Source organism: Arvicanthis niloticus, chromosome 16, assembly GCF_011762505.2.
Source record: "Arvicanthis niloticus isolate mArvNil1 chromosome 16, mArvNil1.pat.X, whole genome shotgun sequence".
Classification (NCBI taxonomy): domain Eukaryota; kingdom Metazoa; phylum Chordata; class Mammalia; order Rodentia; family Muridae; genus Arvicanthis; species Arvicanthis niloticus.
In genome coordinates this window covers 44525517-44546330 of record NC_047673.1, presented here as the reverse complement: position 1 = coordinate 44546330, position 20814 = coordinate 44525517, and the positions used below count along the sequence as shown (strand labels likewise).

General features: G+C 33.5%; 2 protein-coding genes across 4 annotated transcripts in view; one reads left to right on the top strand and one right to left on the bottom strand.

The window, feature by feature from the left end:
- The first annotated feature begins 312 nt into the window (after nucleotides 1-312).
- On the top strand, nucleotides 313-6837 carry LOC117721988 (disintegrin and metalloproteinase domain-containing protein 21-like). The gene is made up of 2 exons (XM_034520889.2): nucleotides 313-469; nucleotides 4104-6837. Exon 2 carries the CDS (start codon nucleotides 4240-4242, stop codon nucleotides 6550-6552), a length of 2313 nt encoding a protein of 770 aa, XP_034376780.1. The 5' UTR covers nucleotides 313-469; nucleotides 4104-4239; the 3' UTR covers nucleotides 6553-6837.
- Nucleotides 6838-15667: 8830 nt separating this feature from the next.
- Nucleotides 15668-20814, bottom strand: part of Gpm6a (glycoprotein M6A) — a 238771-nt gene continuing 233624 nt past the window's right edge. For all 3 annotated transcript variants that reach the window (XM_076914157.1, XM_076914156.1, XM_034520523.2), the window contains exons 6-7: nucleotides 20293-20358; nucleotides 15668-17748 (exon numbers count right to left, since the gene is read on the bottom strand). In XM_076914157.1, the coding sequence (XP_076770272.1) occupies nucleotides 17596-17748; nucleotides 20293-20358 (219 nt within the window). In that variant the 3' untranslated portion in view covers nucleotides 15668-17595. The remainder of the gene's footprint in view (nucleotides 17749-20292; nucleotides 20359-20814) is intronic.

Here is a 20814-nt window from a genome sequence, read left to right as displayed (position 1 = left end):
ATAATATGGTTCTATATTAAGAAAATAACTTGGCAGCATGGTAACAATGTTAGTGAATAGAGAATAATAAAATAATTTAATTATGCTGTATGAAGGAGGTGTATACATCCAAGGAAGGAAAGTAAGTACGTCCATATAGAAGAGTTGCTGCAACCAGTGAATAGAACTAAAGAAGTCAATTTTCTTCATACTGAGGTACTTTGTAACAAACATTGATATAAATAGTATAGAACCAGAGGGAGGAAGAAAATGCAGTCACTTGTTTGTTTCTGTAGAACTCAGAGAACCTTATTCTAGAACTCAGATATTCTAGAACTTAAATGAGCAACAATTGAAAGACTTTACACTTACATTTGTTACGTGAAGTCTCAAATAAAATGTTAGTCCATGTAGGTGGCTATTATAAACAATATAAGACTTGAATAAGACTGTAACTATAAGAAAATGGGATCCAATAATTCATCTTTTGGTAAGTCATTCAACTGTTATGTTCTATGAAAAGAAGGAACTATATTTATGCATATTTGAATACACATGCATACACACACATATATATGTATAAATACATATATATGTATGTATGTATATGATAAGGAATCACAGTCTAAATGCATATATATAAAACATTAAGAAGACAAATGTAATTTTGGATTTTATTTGGACAATGCTGCTAAATTATTTTTATTCTGATGTTATTAGTCATGAAGTGAGACACAATAAGAATACATGTTAGAATGAGAAGGCCAGTAGTAATTAGGGTAAGGAAATTAAAAAATATGATGAGATTATAGAGAAGAAAGGAGAATTTATCAAACATGATGTATGACCACTTACTGTATCTGTACTGTGATAGCACTTGAAGTAAAATTATCAAACTATTACATTCTCTAAGGTATTTTGGTCTCTGTAGTTACTATAAAAGCCAATGTAACAAGTAAAAACACACACTAACTGAACCATTTTCATTGCTAAATGTCCTATTACTTGGTTGTGGAAGATGAATATTTTTTAAGTTTATTCACAGATGTACTAAATTAATAAATGATTCTTCAATCATGAATACAATTTACACTTCATAATAATAATAATCAAATACATTGCTGAAAAGCATGCAAGTAACTCCATACTTCAGTATTTGACTCTCAAGCTAGAAGTGTTACCTTGACTGATTTTACTCTGGGTATTTTGTTTTTTTCCCATGAGCGCTGTGCATCGAAGGAAGTGAGTCTTCCATTAAGTGTTGATTTCTTCCTGAGTAATCGAGGCACTTCTTTTACTCTAAGCATGATGTCAATTTTCAACATGAAACACCTTCCTGCTATTTCTCTTCAAAGGAAAAGCAAAGACTCATAATAATATTCATTTCTCTATTAATCAAGTGTTAAATGAGTTATTGATTGTAACATTCAAATTATCATTATTGAAATTTACTTATCCAACCCAAACAAAGATAATGCTGACTTTTCAGCTGCTATAGTCACTGTTCTACTGCTGACACCAATCCAAGCACCAACTTAACCATTTGTCCTCCTGCTAGGAAGAGACACCATGACCAAGATATTTAACTGAGTGCTTGCTTACAATTTCATACAGTAAGTTTATTATTAGCATTGTAGCAATCATGGCAGTAGTGGCTGAGAGCTACATACTGACCTACAGGTGGAGGCAGAAAGAGAGGAGAGAGAGAGAGAGAGAGAGAGAGAGAGAGAGAGAGAGAGAGAGAGAGAGAGAACAGACAGAGAGACAGAGACAGAGAGAAGACTAGATCTCTGAGTCTTTCTAACTCTATCAAAGACACACATGCCCTGGTAAGCATTAAAATATATGAGCCTCTGGGATTTATTAATAGTCTACAATTCTACAAAGGCATTACAAGTACTTTTGACAATTAAATTCAGAAAACCAGAAAGTTAAGAAACAATTTAGACAATAAAGCTCAGATCATTAAGAATATAGAAATATTTAAAATGAATACCCATTTAGGATTTTATGTAGTGAAGGATAGAGCTTTCATGTCCTAATTTTGTCTTTCTTCTATTTAAATATCCCTCTAAATAAGTAGACTGTGATTTCCCTACCACCCCCACTGTATTGCTAGCATATAGCAAGAGAAAAGTCATTATTCTAGACTGGGTTGAAGATTTTGACAAACATGATTGAACTTGTAGCAATATTAACTGTGCTATAGGGATGATAGGTACAATGACAAGAGCTTGAAACATAAGAAAACATTTGAGTCCTTTGTAAATTTGAAGTGTAATTTTCAGTTAGGAATGAACACTGATATTTTTAATATATAAATTAGATATTCAAATGTGCTAATACTCTGCAGGTCATGACCTTTAAATGATGGTAAATACAGTTTAAGATTAATTATAAAGGTGAAAAATTGTATATTTTGTTGGTTTTTCGTGAGCTTAGTATGAGCAATGAGGATATAATTAAGACTCTCAGTCATCCAATTCCTGGTGAAAAATGTTTAGGGTTTTGGTATAAAACTAAGAAAGAAAAGTCAATAAAAGTGTTTTAAAGTTCCAACCAGAACTGGCTTTGGCAATCAAAGCAAATCATAGTCAAACACCTGGTTATATGTATTGCATATTGAAATTCTGGGAATAAAAACCTTTTCTTCTATTTATGGTAATTTTTTTTGTACAATGACACAGAACTAAAACTTTCTCCCAAAGCATATGTCTAGAGATTTTTGTATTTCACTAAAGGAATATCCCATAGATGATAGCACAGTAATTACATAAAGAAAACACCAAAAAAATCACATAGTATTGTGATAAAAGAAAAATTGAAAAGAAATGAGTCTAAGGCTGGATATAGAAAGATGTTGGATATTGGCAACATTTATTTTAATTTAAAATAAATATGTTGTTTACTTTTTCTTTGGAGTGATGATACTTTCATAGCAGATTTTCATTGTAACCGCTGTAGGAATCTTTAGTTCATTACTTAATAAATTCCTATTTTTTAGTAATCTGATGAAGCATGTGGATACACACAATAGGTTACAAAAAGAAAAATTTCATAGAAATCATTCAAAAAATAATTCAATTCTACAGATTCTTAAAATGTATTTTTGTCTTAACTGCTAGACCTAAGTATATGCCCCAGATTACTAAGATTTTTATGTCTGTAGTATGTACATTTTTCCCAATTAACTAGCCCAGTGAATGCATATATTTTCATGCCCACTTTTTTAAAATCAAAGAAACAAAGCTGCCTGTATATCTGTTATTAGGTTAATTACCAATTTCACATTTGTAGTGTTTATGTTTTGTTATTTTGGTATTTGATGTGTGTTTGTGTGTGTGTGTGTGCGCGCACATGCGCGCACGCGTATATGTTCTTCTCTCTGTGTGTTTAACTTGATTTATGAGATAAATTTATCTGAATGCTAGTTACAGGTTACAGCCTATTATTCTAAATGTTTCAGGGACATTCATATAAACATTGTCCCAAACAATAACACTATATTTGTCAAAACTTCTATCCTCTTCTTAAGGTTCATTGGCTTCCTTTTTATTTCTTCACATATTTTTTTCTAGATATTCTCCGGTCTCCAACTGTTTTATTACTAGATAGTTTGAGGAGTTTTTTTTCATTTAATATGTATAGAGGTTTAAAGAAAAACAATAAACCTAGATATAAAAACATTTGAGTAATATATGTCTATTAATCTAAACTATTCCAGTCTAAAATTCTAGTTTTTATGTGTCTATGTATCTGTATCACTGAACTTAGCAATTGCCATGGATAATAAGGAATTATTAGTAATACGTTAATGTTTCATAGGCTTCACAGTGATAGCTGAAGTAGAAAAAATTGCATAGAATTTCATATAAAATAAATGTGATTAAGTAATATATGTGATAAAATAATATGTATAAAGACTTACAATTTCTGATAATTAATATAAAGAGTCATTTGAAATTCAAAGGAAGAATTATTGAGATTTTCCCTCAGTTATTATATGCAAGTCATGCCTTGAGCTATTCACTAATCCATTTTAAAACATTTTGTGTTCTTTCTGCTCCACCTCATCTGCCTACTCCCAAATCCTTTTCTTCCATCCTTTTTGTTTTTACCTTTAGTTCTCCCACTGATGAATTGACTCCTCCAGAAGACAGTCTAGTGAATATGACTACTACTTACAAAGCACTTAAAGAGAAGAGAAATACTGGCAGCAACTCCTTCCCTATATAATTCTCTTTCACCCCTTACTTCATAATGACAGTGTTGGAGGTCTTGGAACATGTAAAGATTACCCTCTTGCTACTGTGTCTGGAATTAACTCTGTTCTTCTCTAGATGGCCACCGATTGGGAGATCCCAATACCACAGCCCCCCTGAAGTAGTGATACCCTTGAGAGTCACAGGCACTTACAGAAGTATGAATGATCCAGGCTGGATCTCTTATAGCCTGCACTTTGGGGGTCAAAGACACATTGTCCACATGAAGGCCAAAAAGAAATTGGTATCCAGATCTCTCACTGTTTTCACCTATACTGACCAGGGTGCTCTTCTTGAAGAGCAGCCTTTTATCCAGAATGACTGCTACTACCACGGTTATGTGGAAGGAGATCCGAAATCCATGGTTACTCTTACTACTTGTCTAGGAAACATTCAAGGAATGCTGAAGACAAATGGAATCACTTATGAAATCAAGCCCAAAGTGGTTTCTGCCACATTTGAACACCTAGTGTATAAGATGGATTGGGAGGACACAGAGTATACACCCATAGGGTATAGACTAACAAAAGAAGAAATAGCACAACAACTGAAATTTCAAGAGAATGACAATTCCACTCCGATACAAAGTTCTTATACAGGATGGTGGCTCCACCACTGGTTTCTTGAACTAGCAATTGTAGTAGATCATGGAAGATTCATCTTCAGAAACAAAAATTCAACAATTGTGGAGATGGATGTAGTCATGGGAGTCAATTTAGTAGATGATATTTATCGCTCAATTAATCTTGATGTGGTTCTAATTGCAATTGAAATTTGGAATGCAGGAAACCCCTATACAGTAACTACCACACACCATATGATGGAAAACTTCTGCAAATGGAAACAATCCAGCTTCAATAAACGTGTGGTTCATGATTCTGCACATATTATTGTGAAGCAGGATTTTTGTGTTAATGATCTTACTGTGTCCTATTTTTCAGGAGTGTGCAATATTGATTTGAATTGTGGTTTAGAGTGCATTATGGATGATAGACTGGCTTCATTTAGGACATATATGACACATGAGATTGGTCATGTGTTGGGGATGATGAATGATGAAGGGAATTATTGTACATGTGGGAGAAACATATGCATAATGAACAAAAAGCTAGCACCCTCAGATGCATTCAGCAACTGTAGTTATGAACAATTCTTAGAGACTACTTCTACAAAGACTTGTTTACGCAATATTCCAAATCCAGCAACTATTATTACAAAGAAACGCTGTGGGAATGGAGTGATTGAAGATGAAGAGGAATGTGATTGCGGTTCCTTAAAATTGTGTGCCCAGGATGTATGTTGTCTAGAAAATTGCACTCTGGTATCTGGGGCAAAGTGTGCTACAGGGCTGTGTTGCCAAAACTGCAAGTTCATGCCATCAGGCACATTGTGTAGGGAAAGTGACAATCAATGTGACCTCCCAGAGTGGTGTAATGGAAGTTCTGGTGCATGCCCAGAAGATGTGTATGTGGAGGATGGGATCCACTGTCTGGGACTGAGTATTTGCTTTCAAAAGCGATGTAATAGCCGTGATGAACAGTGCAAAACACTTTTTGGTGAAGGAGCCAAGAATGCGAATGATAATTGCTACCTAGTAATGAACACGAGAGGAGATCGCTTTGGTCACTGTGGTTTGAAAAATGCTAAGTACGTAAGATGTAATGAGAAAAATGCTCTATGTGGGAGAGTTCAATGTGAGAATGTGACAGAAGTTCCTCGTTTGCACAATCATGCTACTGTGCATTCGACTCACATCAATGGATCTAGCTGCTGGAGTACTGACTACCATTTTGGGATGAGTGTACCTGATATTGGTGAGGTGAAGAATGGTACAGAATGTGGTTTAGACCTTTTGTGCTTAGGAAGAAAATGTGTCTCAACGCCAGAGTGGGAACAATCTTGTATGCCTCAGTTCTGCAATGAGAGAGGTATATGCAACAATAAACATCACTGCCACTGCGATGAACACTGGGCCCCACCCTTCTGCCTGCACAAGGGCTTCGGAGGCAGTATTGATAGTGGCCCCCCTCCCAAGGGACCGCCAATCCAGGTGATTTTTACCGTACTAGTTATTTGGACTATTATTTTTAGTATATGTCTCTCCCTTTTACTTTGTCATTTGTGTTTAGAGAATAAAAGATATGAGCAAAAAAGGAGGTATGTTGCAGCTTTACCTAGGAAAAGAAAACATCATGTTGAGAAGTCACCCAAGAAAGCAGAGGAAAGTACTGGAATAGAACTTAAGGAGGAAAAACAAAATGTTGAGAAGTCATCTGAGGAGGAAGAAAAGAAAGAGGCCAAAGCTGAGTAAAGAGCTACAAGTCCAAATGCTCTACACTAGAAAGATCGATGCCATAAAAACTTCTCCCTCTGTAAACGACAGTAAAATATTCATACCTCATGTCAGTAATAATTGCAAAAATGTAGAATTTAAACAAAATACACCCAGTCTTAGTGAAATGTCCCGTATATTCTTTTCTGGTGTTCTTGGAGCAGAATATGGCATATATCAGTGGCTGTTGAAAGACAATCCCAGAAATCTCTCGTATTTCAAGATCATAAATGTATAACCATCAATAAAGAAGCTTTTTAGCATATCCCCGTCAATTTTTCATTAATTTAAACTTTAACTAGTTTATTTTTTAGTTGTTGAATTAGTCTGTGTATGTTTTCTGATCAAAGCACAGATAGTTGATAGTGTATCTTGGTTAGTTTGTTGTCTCTCGATTAGAAACCTCTTTCTTTTCTCACATGAAGAAAAAAAAATCACACTTGCTTTTCTCTAGGTCTTCCTTCCAGTTTTTGTCATTAGGAGTGCTACACAGAGGCTGGTAACCCAAAAAATGAGTTGGTGAGAAATTTATGTCTACATTGCCCTGGCAACACGTGTAGTTTTAAGTTTGTATGTTATTATTGAAGTTGTTAACTCCAGACAAATGAAATTCAGCACAATTTCTTTGAACAAGGGAGGTTTCATGCATTACTCATCCATTTACCCTCAGTAGAATGAATATGAAGTAAGCTTTGCCTCTTTTTCTTTTCTATAAGATCCTTTGCATTCTTTTTGGAAACCCCAACTCTACCTAAATATCTAATTTCTGGTCAATTTGTGTTTTGTCTACTGTTATTGAAGTTGTCACAAGATATCATCACCTCCTGCCTAACATAATACATAGTCTCATTTTGGTAGAATGTTCATGTACAAAAGAGATAGAAACTTAGTCATATGTCCATATGGTTATATAACAGTTACTATGTAGAAAATACTTAAATGGTACTAGATACGTATAAAATACTTAAAATGTAGAGAAATGTATAGTCTTTCATTCTAATATTATTTTATGTGCATGGGTGTTTTGCCTATATGTCTGTATATCATTACAAGCAGTGCCATTGAGGCCATAAGAGGGTGTTAGATCCCTCAGACTAAAGTTGGAGATTGTTGTGAGCCACCATATGAGTAATGAAAAACTGAACATGGATCTTTCTGATAAAACATTCAGTGTGCTTAACCATGGAAACATCGCTTTGACTTCTTAATACAGATTTTTAAAACATGTATTACCAAAATGAAATAGCATTTTGACAGATATCACCCTCTCTATTTAGAAAGTAAACTATTAACACATTTAAAACCAAAATATGTAATAGAATGCATTTTCAGAAAATTGTTGAGTCGCTCTCTTCTGATATAATACCACTTGATAAAATAGAGTTTTACCAAACCACTGACTTATCCAAATACCTCTGTAGTTATGAACAACAAACTAGCTTTCTTGAGCAATCTATTTACAGGGCTAAGAATTTGAATCAATGAATTTACTGTGAATGCATAATATTACTGCAGGTTCTTACTCCTGTACTCTAATATTAAGTTGAAGACCACGTGTGTCTTTGTACTACCTTTGTGCCCAGTGCCTACAGAGGCTACATGAGGGCATTAGATTCCCTTGGAATTGGAGCTAGAGTCAGTTGCAAGATATTGCATGGGTGCTGGGAATTAAACCTGGATCCTCTGCAAGAGCTTCAAGTTTTGTTATATATTTTTTAATCTGAAGAACCATATTGAAATTTTGACCAATAAATAAATATGTGTGTATTGTTTTTATTTTACACCTTTAAACCTATGAATACCAGATCTCTCCTAAATTATTAGACAAGCTCCTTTAAATTAGGCTATAGTTTTCACATTGTGATGATCATTATATAAAATCAGAAGAATATATGTGGCATTCTTTCAAAAGCTACAATGTAAAGTACAGGCTACTTTTTTTTGGTGACATGCCTCACATTAAAATTACTCTTATTAAATAAACTATAAGTAAATGACAAAATTTTAGTTTAATATACTTTGTATTACTCGTGTAAATTGAACATATCAAAAAAATGCCTTAGTTTATCTTTCAATTTTTAAAGCCAAGTTAAATAAACCATTATTTCTTACCTTACATCTGATTTTTGTGTATGAATATTTATATAACTATTATAATATAATTCATTTTTTACAAATACTTAAGAAAAATCTAGCAGTCAGCCATAAAGATGTTACAGAGAGTAGAATTTAGAATAAAAGAGTGGTCATTCCAAGCTTACATTTTACTCAAATGAAGCATATATAATATCATTTTCCAATATTTATGAAAATTACACCAAAGTTTGTTTACAGTGTTCTAAAATCAAAATTTAATCAAACCAATACTTTCTCCAAGGCAAAGCATGTTGAACTATGAGTGAAAGGTCACACATGCAAGCATACACACAGAAACACACCTATATACACATATATACACATATAGTGATACTAATTAATAAAGATATTAAGAATGTAGAAGGTGACACACAAATAAGTTAAACAAAGAAAAGGAGAGGAACATTCTAGTTGGACAAGATATAGTTTAAAACCAAGTGGGTGAAAAACAATGAATTTGATGAATTAAAAATCTCTGCATGTCTACAATTCTAATAGTTGGTAAGAACAGCGAAGCTTCCTAAGGGACAGAGTAAAAGTGCCATGAGTATACTAATTAAAGTTTATATTCCTCCAGAGACAAATGAAAGCCACTGGAGAGTTATTCACCTACAGAACAGACCCAATATAGTCACATAGATGCAGAGCAAATCTAGATAATAGGCTTTTACAGAAATTCAGGGTAGCGAAAATTGATGTTTCTCAATACGGATTGAGAATGTGAAGATAGATTGTAATAGAGAATAGTGTCATTGTCAAAAAAGAAAATTACATCTATCTGTGTTGAAAAAATCAATAGTAAAATGTTTCTAATATGTATAGCTAATGTATGTTTAACGCCCTTCAAGAAAATAGGGAATGAGATATAAATCTGTATTTAATTGACCAAATTACTATGGCTCACAAGAAGATATATTCAGTAGGAAGCTTGAACTCTGTATAGGTTACTAAACTGAAGAACCAATTCACTTTGGGTGAATTGGGAGTTGGGGGTGTTCTCATAGCCTAACTGCATTTTTCAGGGTTCTAGGCAAGTAGATGCTGCTGTATAAGAGTGGGTAACTGCCATGGAATTTCTCCCAAGTATTTTGAGCAATAGCCAAGTAAGGTGGTTAAATGGAAGCCTCATAATCAAGTATGTTCAGAGACTTTCTGGGTGTCTGTTGCAGTGCACTGGTGAGTATTTCACAGGGAGGAGTCCAAGAAAGGAATTTCTTGTGTATGTAAAATGTATTAAGAAGGGGTGTGATATCTGATATAAATTTAGAAACAGAAGCTTAGAGAGAGAAAAATATGAGACCTTTGTCTTTTACTTCTGAACATGACAGTACATGATATAATAAGGACAGCTAACCATTTGACATTGAGACGTGATGTCATCTACAAATGTACTGAGTCATTTTCACAGCTATCTTGGGACATATGCTGCTTGAAGACCACAGGTTGTAAACACCTGCCTCGGAGGGTGGAGGAGAAAAATACGTTATTTCACTTACTTTATAGAGAATAGTTTTGCCTGTGGAATAGAGAAGAGATCGATGGTGAGGACTGACAGGTCCTGATGTTACTCTGTACTGCATTGTTTGGCCTGTCTTCTTTGTAACATCTCAGTAAAATTTCCTATCCAATCCCCACTCTTTTACATCCCTTAAATACCTTATATGTTCAAGCATTGTCTACAGTATTTCTCACCTTAAAATCTTATTTTATCTTTTAAATCATTTGGAAAAAGCAATTGTGTCTATAATGAACATATGCACACCATTTTCTTGTCACCCTTTCTTAAACAATAGTCCAACAACTATTAAAACAGAATCTATGTTGTATTGTTATATGTAATGGTGGTATGATTTAAAGTCTATAAAAGGATATACAAAGATTACATCATTGCACAATTTTGTTTAAGAAACTTTAATATATGTGAATTTTTACATTTCAAGGGTCCTGTAATAAGTTCCTTTCATACTTGTAGAGAATAATATTAGTTTCATGCTTCCTTTATTGCAAAGACGAGAGAGAAGAGAGAGAGAGAGAGAGAGAGAGAGAGAGAGAGAGAGAGAGAGAGAGAGAGAGAGAGAGATCAGTACCTATAATAGAGACCTCATGTCACATAAAATCTAAAACATCTGATATATGGTCATATATAGACACAGCTTGTCATCCTTACTTTTAGAGAAATGGAGTGTTTTTATTCGCAGCCCTGAGGCTTAATCATTAAAATTATGAGCTTCAATTTTTTTCTCTCTATCCATGTTTTCTTAGTTCACATGTGGAATTTAGGGAAGATGAGATAAATAAGGGTTATTATATTACCATGACAGTGAATAAAAGATAACAGTTCAAAGTAATGGAAGATAGAAATTAGTGACTGCAATCATGTAGGAAATGATCAGTGCATTCCTAACAGGATATACGTTATAAGGCAGGACCTCAAAAGGTTTGAGAGCAGTAGGCATTTCTTTGGCTTCAGTATAGTAAATATCCTCAAAAACATGGTTGCGAGTTAAAAAATAGGTGTCTAAAATTTAGCTTTTATGTGGTTTGCAGTGGTTAGAAACTATACGTTTTAGAAATTTGAGTAGCTAGGGTGAAGTAAGGCCAAAACTACTGTAAGAGAAAATAAGCTACACCCTCTGTGTACTATGTGTCAAGGTCATATTAATATTAGAACCTTTGGCTTCGCTCAGCAAACACCTCTTTTATTTTACTTTAAGCATGAAACTTACATTAACCTAAATCGTTAAAAATCCTATTTAGAAGTGTCTGAAAGCTACCTGGTGATTCATGTGTATGAGATAAAAAAAAAAAAAACAGTAAAATATAAGTGAAAAGGTTCTTAAAACCAACTGCCAATCTTTACAAGTAACACAATATTATGTGAAAAATATGTTTTTTAAAATCAGTTGTATCTAGTTTGAGTTCTATGTGGCTTAGAAAGCAAAATTATTTTATACCCCTAAAGGCCTTTCAGGAAAATTACTGCTTTATTAAGCTTCATTCACATGGTGAGAACACTCAGTTCTCCCTTCAAAATGTTATTGTATTTGATTTCAAAGGCTTGGTATCATCATATTCATCATATTAAAAATAAAACGTTAAAGGAGGATGATGAATATAGTAATCATTTGCAACATTGTGTCTATAAAAATAGATATAGATTAAAATTGCAATGGCAAGTAAGTCTGAGTTGTATTTTCTGGGTCACTAGAGGGAGAATTTCTAAATGGGAAAAAAGGATCTGAAATTCTATTTTGATGGTTTTGGTTGACATAATCTAGTGGACAGTTCAGGCTTTCTTTTCTGTCCATGAAAAACACAGATAATTTTTAACATATTATTCTTTTGAGAAATAATTTTCTTTTATATCTTGAAAAGCTAGGATGATATCTTCTTGGCAGAGTTATGATATATATATATATGTGTATGTATATGTATATATGTATATACAAATACAAAAGTAGAAAAGCACATGTATATATACTTATATAGACAAATTTTTCTAAGAATAAATGGGAAAGTTTAAATTTTTTCAAAAGACCAAATGGGAAATAATTCATGCTTATTTAATAGAAGGCATGAAAATATTTCATATGTGTCATTGGTTATATGTACAGATTCATCAACTAGCAAATTAGTTAAAATAATTATGTTCTTCAGGTCACTTGTATATATTTTTTTCCAACAAAAAAGCAGCAAACACACATGGTCATATCAAAACAGAAGAAAACAAGGCATATATAGAAGATGACATCATGCTTACAATCCTAGGACAATGGAGACATACCAGAGTACTGTGAGTTCAGAGGTGCTCTGGGGGGGACACAAAAACAAGCTGGCCTGTACTATGCAGACTAACTGTCTCAACTAAACAAAAAGAAAAGGAAACAAAAAAGAAAAAGAAAACAGAAAACCAACCTAATGAATATGATCTTTCTGGAGCATCCTAAGTGAATGTCACAAAAAAACTTTCTGCCCTACACTATGGTCTCTTCCTTAATTCCTTTGATAATAGTTCAGATTTTTCAATTCCTTCATTGTTTTATTACATTTTATTTTCTATGACACTTCAATATATCAAGAAAAATCTCACAGGTTATTAATGCACATGTCAAGATGATGTTTCAGAATATTAATTCATCTATTAATAATTTATTATTTTCCTCTTAAAATTGTTTTTTAGTTTTAAAGAGTAAAGAGTTCTTGAACAGTGATAAAAAGCCTAAAATTTATTTTTATGCTAAGAAATTAATAATACATGCTGGTAATGGCTGTTTATATTTGAACTAGTAGAATTTTATGCAAATTTTCCTCTAGCGATTTAAAATGGTATATCATCTGAATAGTTTTCAAAATATGTTAAAGTGGTTATCATACTGTAGTATAATTCAGATTTCATTAATGTGATTTTAAGCTATACATTTGCTTAAAATAAATGTACTTTAAACTTTAGTTTGTTAAGACAAAAATAAATACTTGCTTTTTCAGAAATTATTTTCTAACTTTTACATAAATGCACATTATAAATTTAATGTAAAGATGGCCTATACCTATTTTATTATTAAAACTAGAAAATTGCTTAGGATTAAAATTAACTATATGTTGACATTATTTAAAGATATGTTTTGCAGTTTTTTAATAAAAAGTATGAGGATGCTCTATGAAGAATACATACTACAGAGTCACAGACCACGTGAAACTCATGAACAAGGAAGACCAAAGTGTGGGTGCTTTGTCCCTTCTTAGAAGAAGTAACCAAATACTCATGGGAGCAAATATGGAAACAGTGTAGGACAGAAACTGAAGGAGGGGCCATCCGGAGACTGCAGTCACCAAAGGTAGACACAGATGTGCATGCCAGAAAGTGCATGCTGACAGGAGCCTGATATAGCTGTCTCCTTAGATGTCTGCCACAGCCTGAAATATAGAGAGGCTGATGCTCACAGCTAGCCATTAAGCTGATCACGGGGTTCCCAATGGAGGAGTGAGAGACAAGCTGAAAGGATTTACAACCCCATGGGAAGAGCAACAATACCAAGCAACCAGAACTCCCAGGGTCTAAACCATCAGCCTGGGAGCACATAGGGAGAGACCCAGGGCCCCAGCTGTATACATAGGGGAGAATGACATTCTCTTGGGTATAGGTGTGGGTGAGGAAGTCCTTGGTCCAGTGAAGGCTGGACACCCCATTGTGGGGGAATTTGAGGGCAGGGAGGTGGGGGAATTTGAAGGCAGGGAGATTGGAGTGGGTGAGTGGGTGGGGGCATGTCCTCATAGAAGCAGGAGTGGGGGTAAGATAGAGGGTTCCTGGGTGGGGGGTGGGGAAAAGGGATTACATCTGAAATGTAAATAAAATATCCAATAAATTTTTTTTAAAAAAAAATACATACTACAATAACAACTAGTTAAAAAGAGAGGCTATGAGATCACAGAAATTATTGCATAGGTAGTTCCTCCTTTTATGGGGTATTGCTTTGTTACTGATATTTAACTATGGTCCAAATAATTCTGGAAAATTTCAAAAACTCATAAACTTTGTTATAAGTAGTATGGTGATCTGCATTTTACTCTGAATCACCTGTTTGTCCAGTGTATCCGCAGTGTACAGCTACCCATTGGTCCAGTTATCCACAGTGAACATCTTATCCATTGGTCCAGGGTATGCACAGTATACACACCACCTATTTGTCCAGTGTATCTAAAGTGTACATCCTACCCATTTATCCAGTGAATTCACAGTGTACACACATCACCTTTTTGTCCAGTGTATGCACAATATATGTACTACCAATTTGTCCAGTAAATCCACAATGTACATACAACTCACTTGTCCAATGTATCCAGAGTGCATGTAGTACACACTTGTGTAGTAAGTCTACAGTGTACATACTACCTGTTTGTCCACTGAATCAACAGTGCATATTCTACTAGTGATATGGCAGTTGATAGAGAAAGAGGGGGGGACCAGAGCCAGAGATATGAGACAAAAGAGAGAAATTACATTTTAATTAATAAATTGATTTTTTTTACTTTAAATACAATAGTCTTGTTTTACTTTAAATTTTCCCAATTTTTACTGTATATAACAGTATGATAGATATGTGTATATGAATTACAGTGTGTATACAGCTAAGTACTCTACAGTTTCAAATATCTATTGGAAATCTTAGAATAGATTACCTAAGGAATAAAGAAGGAACAGTATATTATAAAAGTTCTGCTTAGGTTGATATTTGAGAAAAAATACTGCTATACTAAAATTAATATACCCTAGAAAATTTAATGACTTTCTTATTATCTTAAAAATTATTTTAAATATAATTAAGGTACTTGTACAAATGTTCTTTCAATATTGCACATGTTAATGGGAGTTCAAGAAAGTTTCATGTTGCAATGTGCAGCAGTGCATGAGTAAAGATCGTAATGTCTTATACCTTATAAAACTTAAATGGTAACTCTAATGTCACCATTTCTATGTCACTTTGTCTATAAGAAAAGGATAATTTAGATCTATAACAAAAATTCTAGAAACTTTTATTCCATTTCATTGCTCTTATCTTCATATTTAGAAGCAAACCAAGAAAGCAGTTTTTGTTTGTGAATTTTCTTTGAGTCTGATAAACCCTAGAGAAACCACAAAAAAAAAAAAAAGAAAAAAAAAAAAAAAAAGAAATCAGGCAAGAAAACCAAAAAAAAAAAAAAAAAAAAAAAAAAAAAAAAAAAAAAAGAAAGAAAGAAATTGGACAAATATTTTTAACCCTCAAAGTCTTCATAAATTGACAGTTCCTCAGTCTTTTCCAATTGGATGTTCACACAAAAAAATTTTCCTAAATGTTGAAGGGTCAGATCCCCTCATCTGAACTAAGAATCTTTCCCAGATGACTTTTTATTGCATTGGAAGACTGCACACACAAGAAGAGGAATGAACAAGACAAACAAAAACCACTGCAGAAACTAATAATAAGTACACAAAGTACACAAGTGTATTTATTACATTTTGCAAGCACTTTGTTCTACATTTCAAAAACGCCACCATCAAGCTGTTGGCACATTTATGTACAAAACAGATTACTTGTAATGCCTGCTACAAAGCACTCCATGAAAATACAAACTCTAAAACCAGAAATAAAAGTCAAAATGTCAACATCATTACATAAATTTAAAAGACAGTTTTAAAAATCATCACACACTGTAGACACAGAACTGAAACACTATAATATAGAATTTAAAGAAGCCCATTAATACTTTTGCTGAATATATTTAATACTGCATATATCAGAAAAACATTGAACCATTAAGATAATCTAAGTGTTAAAAAAGCAAAAGGACCCCCAAATTAATATTATAGAATGCATAATCATGCCACAGATAACGCTAGTAATACCCCCCCCACCTACTACAAGAACTTGTAAAATTACTGATGATGCATGACTAGTAGTTGTACAAAGATTGTTTCACTCAATAAATTTTATTGGGAATGCACTTACACTGAAGGAGGATTTCACAATGGTCAAATCAGTGCACAATACTACCTAGGTTTATACACTGACAAAATTTCTTGTCAGGCTACATCATTATTTGAAATGACACTTCACAGCATTCTTGTAGCATTAGAAAGAATCAAAAGAGAGTCAAGGTTAAAACAAACACGAAATTTGGTCCATTAATACTGATTGTTTTTCTTTTTAAAATTTGTCTTATATAGGTACTTCTTATAAATGAATATGAATGAACATTCGGTTAAAATGACTTACTTGAAATAAAAACACAAAATATATCACTACACTCCCAAACAATACATTCTCTAGTGGCCTCTGACCACCCTTTAGAAAACACTACAGGTAAACCAACATAGATTGGAAGGCTGCAAGCAAAGCTATTATATTAATGAAAGTCTTTTCAAATATATCATACACATTTTAAGAAATAGCTTACAGAGGTGCAATCCGTTAGAAGCTTTAAGTGGGTAAAACAAGTCTTGAGGGTTTAGTGTGCTTATGTTTAAGATACCACCTTCATAAAGGTAATTAATTTTTCCACATTAGCATATTAAAAGATCCAATCCAGCCACTGCATAAATCACAAAAAGATCACTCTCCAACAGTCCACAGTAGTTATTTCCATGATAATTGTTTCTATACTAAACTTTAAAAGGTAAGCCTGGTGTCACAATCTTAGAAAGGCAACTGGCCATGCATTAGCATTACGGTTCTACATGCTCACAACATAAACATGAGTAATCAGAGTTTAAGTACATCAAGAAAAAAAAATACAATGTTAACAAAGATAAGAAGCACTTTTTTTTAAACCTACCCTTATAAATTTAGAAATTGCACCTTAGATTGATGAAAACATTAACCAGGGCCAATAGCCATGTGGCCACTGATCTCCAAACTAGATTCCCATATCAAGAAGAGTTATCGTGATGTCATCTCTGTTTCTTGTTCATAATGTACAATGGTCCCTTTGAAGGTTACCTGTAGTTAAGCTAGTTACTGAAATCAAAACTAAAAAGTATAAAAAGCTATTTTCTCTTTCAAAACATAAGAAAAAAAAGTTATGTGTGATATGTGGGAGGTGATTAAAAATCAAACAAAGTTTTGCATTTGACAATGTTAATATCTTTGATCTTACAGAATAACTAAATCAGTTTGAGAGATTAAAAAGAAAAGACTGAATAGGAGCTTGTAGAAGAAATTTGGTCATTCCGATTTAACAAATTAGGAGATTGAATGCTAAACAGCAAAGAGTTATACTCAGGTGATTCATTAGTCACCCTACATATCTTTGATGAGAAGCACTCTCGTTTTGCTTTTCACAGGTTGGATGGTTGGATGGCCCTTAATTAAACACCAATGCATTCGAGTGGTAAGGAACAGAGAAACGTATTTATGTGTATGCATTGAGCCGCTCTTTGGAGCGAGTGGAATGAATGTCATGAAGCTCTTGCTCCTCCTTTGACTTGATGTCTTCATACTTCTGCATGCGGCAGGCATCTTTCACATAGGCCCAGTTGGCAGACAGAACCATCAGGTAGTGGACCTGATAGAGACAAATACTTTATTCTGGAAGTCTGTTCACTCTCAGTATATTGTCACTTTGACAAAATAAATACCCCAAACTATGTATACAGCAAAGTTCACATGTTAAAGGGAAACAATATTTGAATGAAAAGAACACTATGGCTAACATGGATTCCCCATTAATCTAGGACTGATTATAAATGTTCTTTAATGTTTCCTGGATATGCTCTCATCATTTACACAAAGATTAAGACTGCATGCTTCATCTTTACACTACTGCAACTGTGCTCTAATATACATAACCAGAAATGTTCTCTTCCCCAGTTTGTGTTTTCAATTTATATTATGCTGAGAAGTGTTCTCATAAATTCTAAATCAAACATGTATTTAACTATCAAAATAATTGTTTTCATAATTCATTTTTAATGCTTTTGTATGACACTGGGAACTATGATATAGAACATATTTTTATCAGATGGATCTTCTATATTAATATGCATTCACAATAGCCAGAAGGTATTATATAAAAAATAAATCACATAACCCAAGTCTGGTGGTATAGGCTTATACTTGCAACTATTCAGTAAGCTATAGAGGGGGATCACAGATTTATTGCCAACCTGGATAAAAGTTAAGGTCAGCTTGAACACTTTACTTAGACCCTCCCCACTTCCCTAGCATTCACAAATTCATAGGTCCTGTCTTCAATACTGCAAAACGAGAGGATTCATCATTATAAAATTGAATGGACAAGCTCATTAATTTATTAGGTTGTACTTTCTTTGACATTAAAAATATAGGAAATGTTTTTATTCAACATTTAGAAAATGAACTACTAAGTAACTTAATACTCAATGGAGAATGCAAAGAAAAGTACTCTATCAATTTGGGAGTGGATGGGGTGCTATGGTTTGAATAAGAACAGGCCTCACAAGTTAATATGCTTGAATGCTTGATCTACACTGATGAAATTCTTTGGGAAGAATCAGGAGGTGTGGCCTGACTGAAGGAGGTGTGTCACTAGGAGTGAGCTTGGAGATTTCAAAAGCCCCTGCCATTCTCTCTCTCTCTCTCTCTCTCTCTCTCTCTCTCTCTCTCTCTCTCTCTCTCTTTCTCTCTCTCTCCCTCTCTCTCCTCTCTCTGTCCTAGCTTCTGCTCTAATGCCATGCCTGTCTGCCTGCTACTACACTCCTTGCCAGGGTAGTCATAGACTTCAATCTCCTGGAAAGATGAGCCCCCAGAATTAAATGTTTGTTTGTTTAATAAATTGCTTGATCATGGTGTTTTGTAATTTCAATAGAAAAGTAACTAAGACGGGGCATGGGGGGAGGGCAACTGGAAGAGCCTGGAGGGAGGAAAGGGTTGGGAGAAATAATGGAATTTTATTTCAATAAAATCATTAATAAAAAAATAAAGCATCACAAGATGTGAGAACAACTGATACTAGAAAAGTACAGATATGCATATATATTTTAAAAACATTCTATATTTGATAATATACTATTAGAATATTAATAGAATAGAATATTGTAATGTATTTAGCTTTATAGCAAAATAATAATTAATTGTAATATTGGTGATCCGTTCAAGGTCTTATGCATGCTAGGCAAGCATTCTACCAACCTCTCCTGCTTCTAATTGTTGTGACACAAAAATATAGGAAGAAATAGAATCTGTTCCTTTATTTTTTTTAGAACATACTATTTTCTTTGAAAGTTTACATTTTCTTAACTATAAGCTGAGAGTCCCTTAAGAGAAATTTCTATGGATGATATTCCTGCATGCTATGCTATGGCTCTTACATTAGGAAAGCTTAAGCACTGTCCATGTGTGTGGATAAAAAAAAGTTTCCCAAGGCTTGAATTAATATATAACTTTATAGCTCACAATGAAATTTAAGATAGCTCCAAATTTTAGAATAATACTAACCAGAAAAAATTAACCTCAAAAGAATGTTTCACATCTTGACACAATCTTGTACATTCTTTCTATTCAAAATAAAATTTTACATGGCCAGTGAGATGACTCAGTGACAAAACAAACAAACAAACAAACAACAACAACAAAAAAAAACCTCTGCAGCCTGATGACTCAAGTTCAAATCCTGTGACCAACATGGGACAAAAAAAGAATACATTCCCTAAATTGTCTTCTTACTTTCATACATAGACTATGGCACACCAGCTACCTGTCCCCAAATAAATCAATGAATATATTTTAAAAACTATTCTTTCTGATTAAAAATCAGATTTATTTTTATTTTATGTGTAAGAGTGCTTTGTCTGAATGTATGTGATCCATGTAGATGACTGTTCCACAGAGGTCATAGTAAAGTGTCAAATACCCCATTGTAAGCTGCCCTATGGATGTTAGCAGTTGAACCCAGTTCCTCTGTAAGAGAAACTAGTGCTCTTAACAACTGATCCATACCCCCAGATCCCTCTCTTACTATACTGACAATAGCATCTTATATAGAAAATATAGAAGAAACAAATTTTGCATTCAAGCAAGTAGCAGTGTAATTCAAACTGTTAAGTCAATCATTGAGCAGTGAGGGACTTACCATAGCAATAACCGCTGCTCCAGCTCCAGCAAGTGCCACAATGAACAAGTGGAAGGTCATATTCAGCTGTAAAACACAAAACAGAACAAAACAGAATGAGACACACACAAATCAAAGTGAGTCGGTTACATAGAGAAGAGTGATTACGGCTGCCACTGTTATTATATAAGAGTCAGTATGTCATTAACAAGAGTGAGCTCTTGACAAATTGTACATTTTATCAATAGTAGCAGAAAATGTCCTTTGTCTTTCACATCACTTAAATCAGTACCACTGAACCATTTTACTACAGTGGCATTACAACAATGAGACATCATTTAAAATGATCAATTTTAGTAATTTTATAACAATATAATTAAAATATAACTTTATAATCTTCAACTTTCATTAAGATGAATTTTTAGAACACCTCAACCATTCATAATAATTCTATTTAAGTATACAAAATAGCTTTTATACTTTAGTAGCATGCATACAACAATGAACAAAATAATCTCTGATAAAAAAAACTCAAAATATATT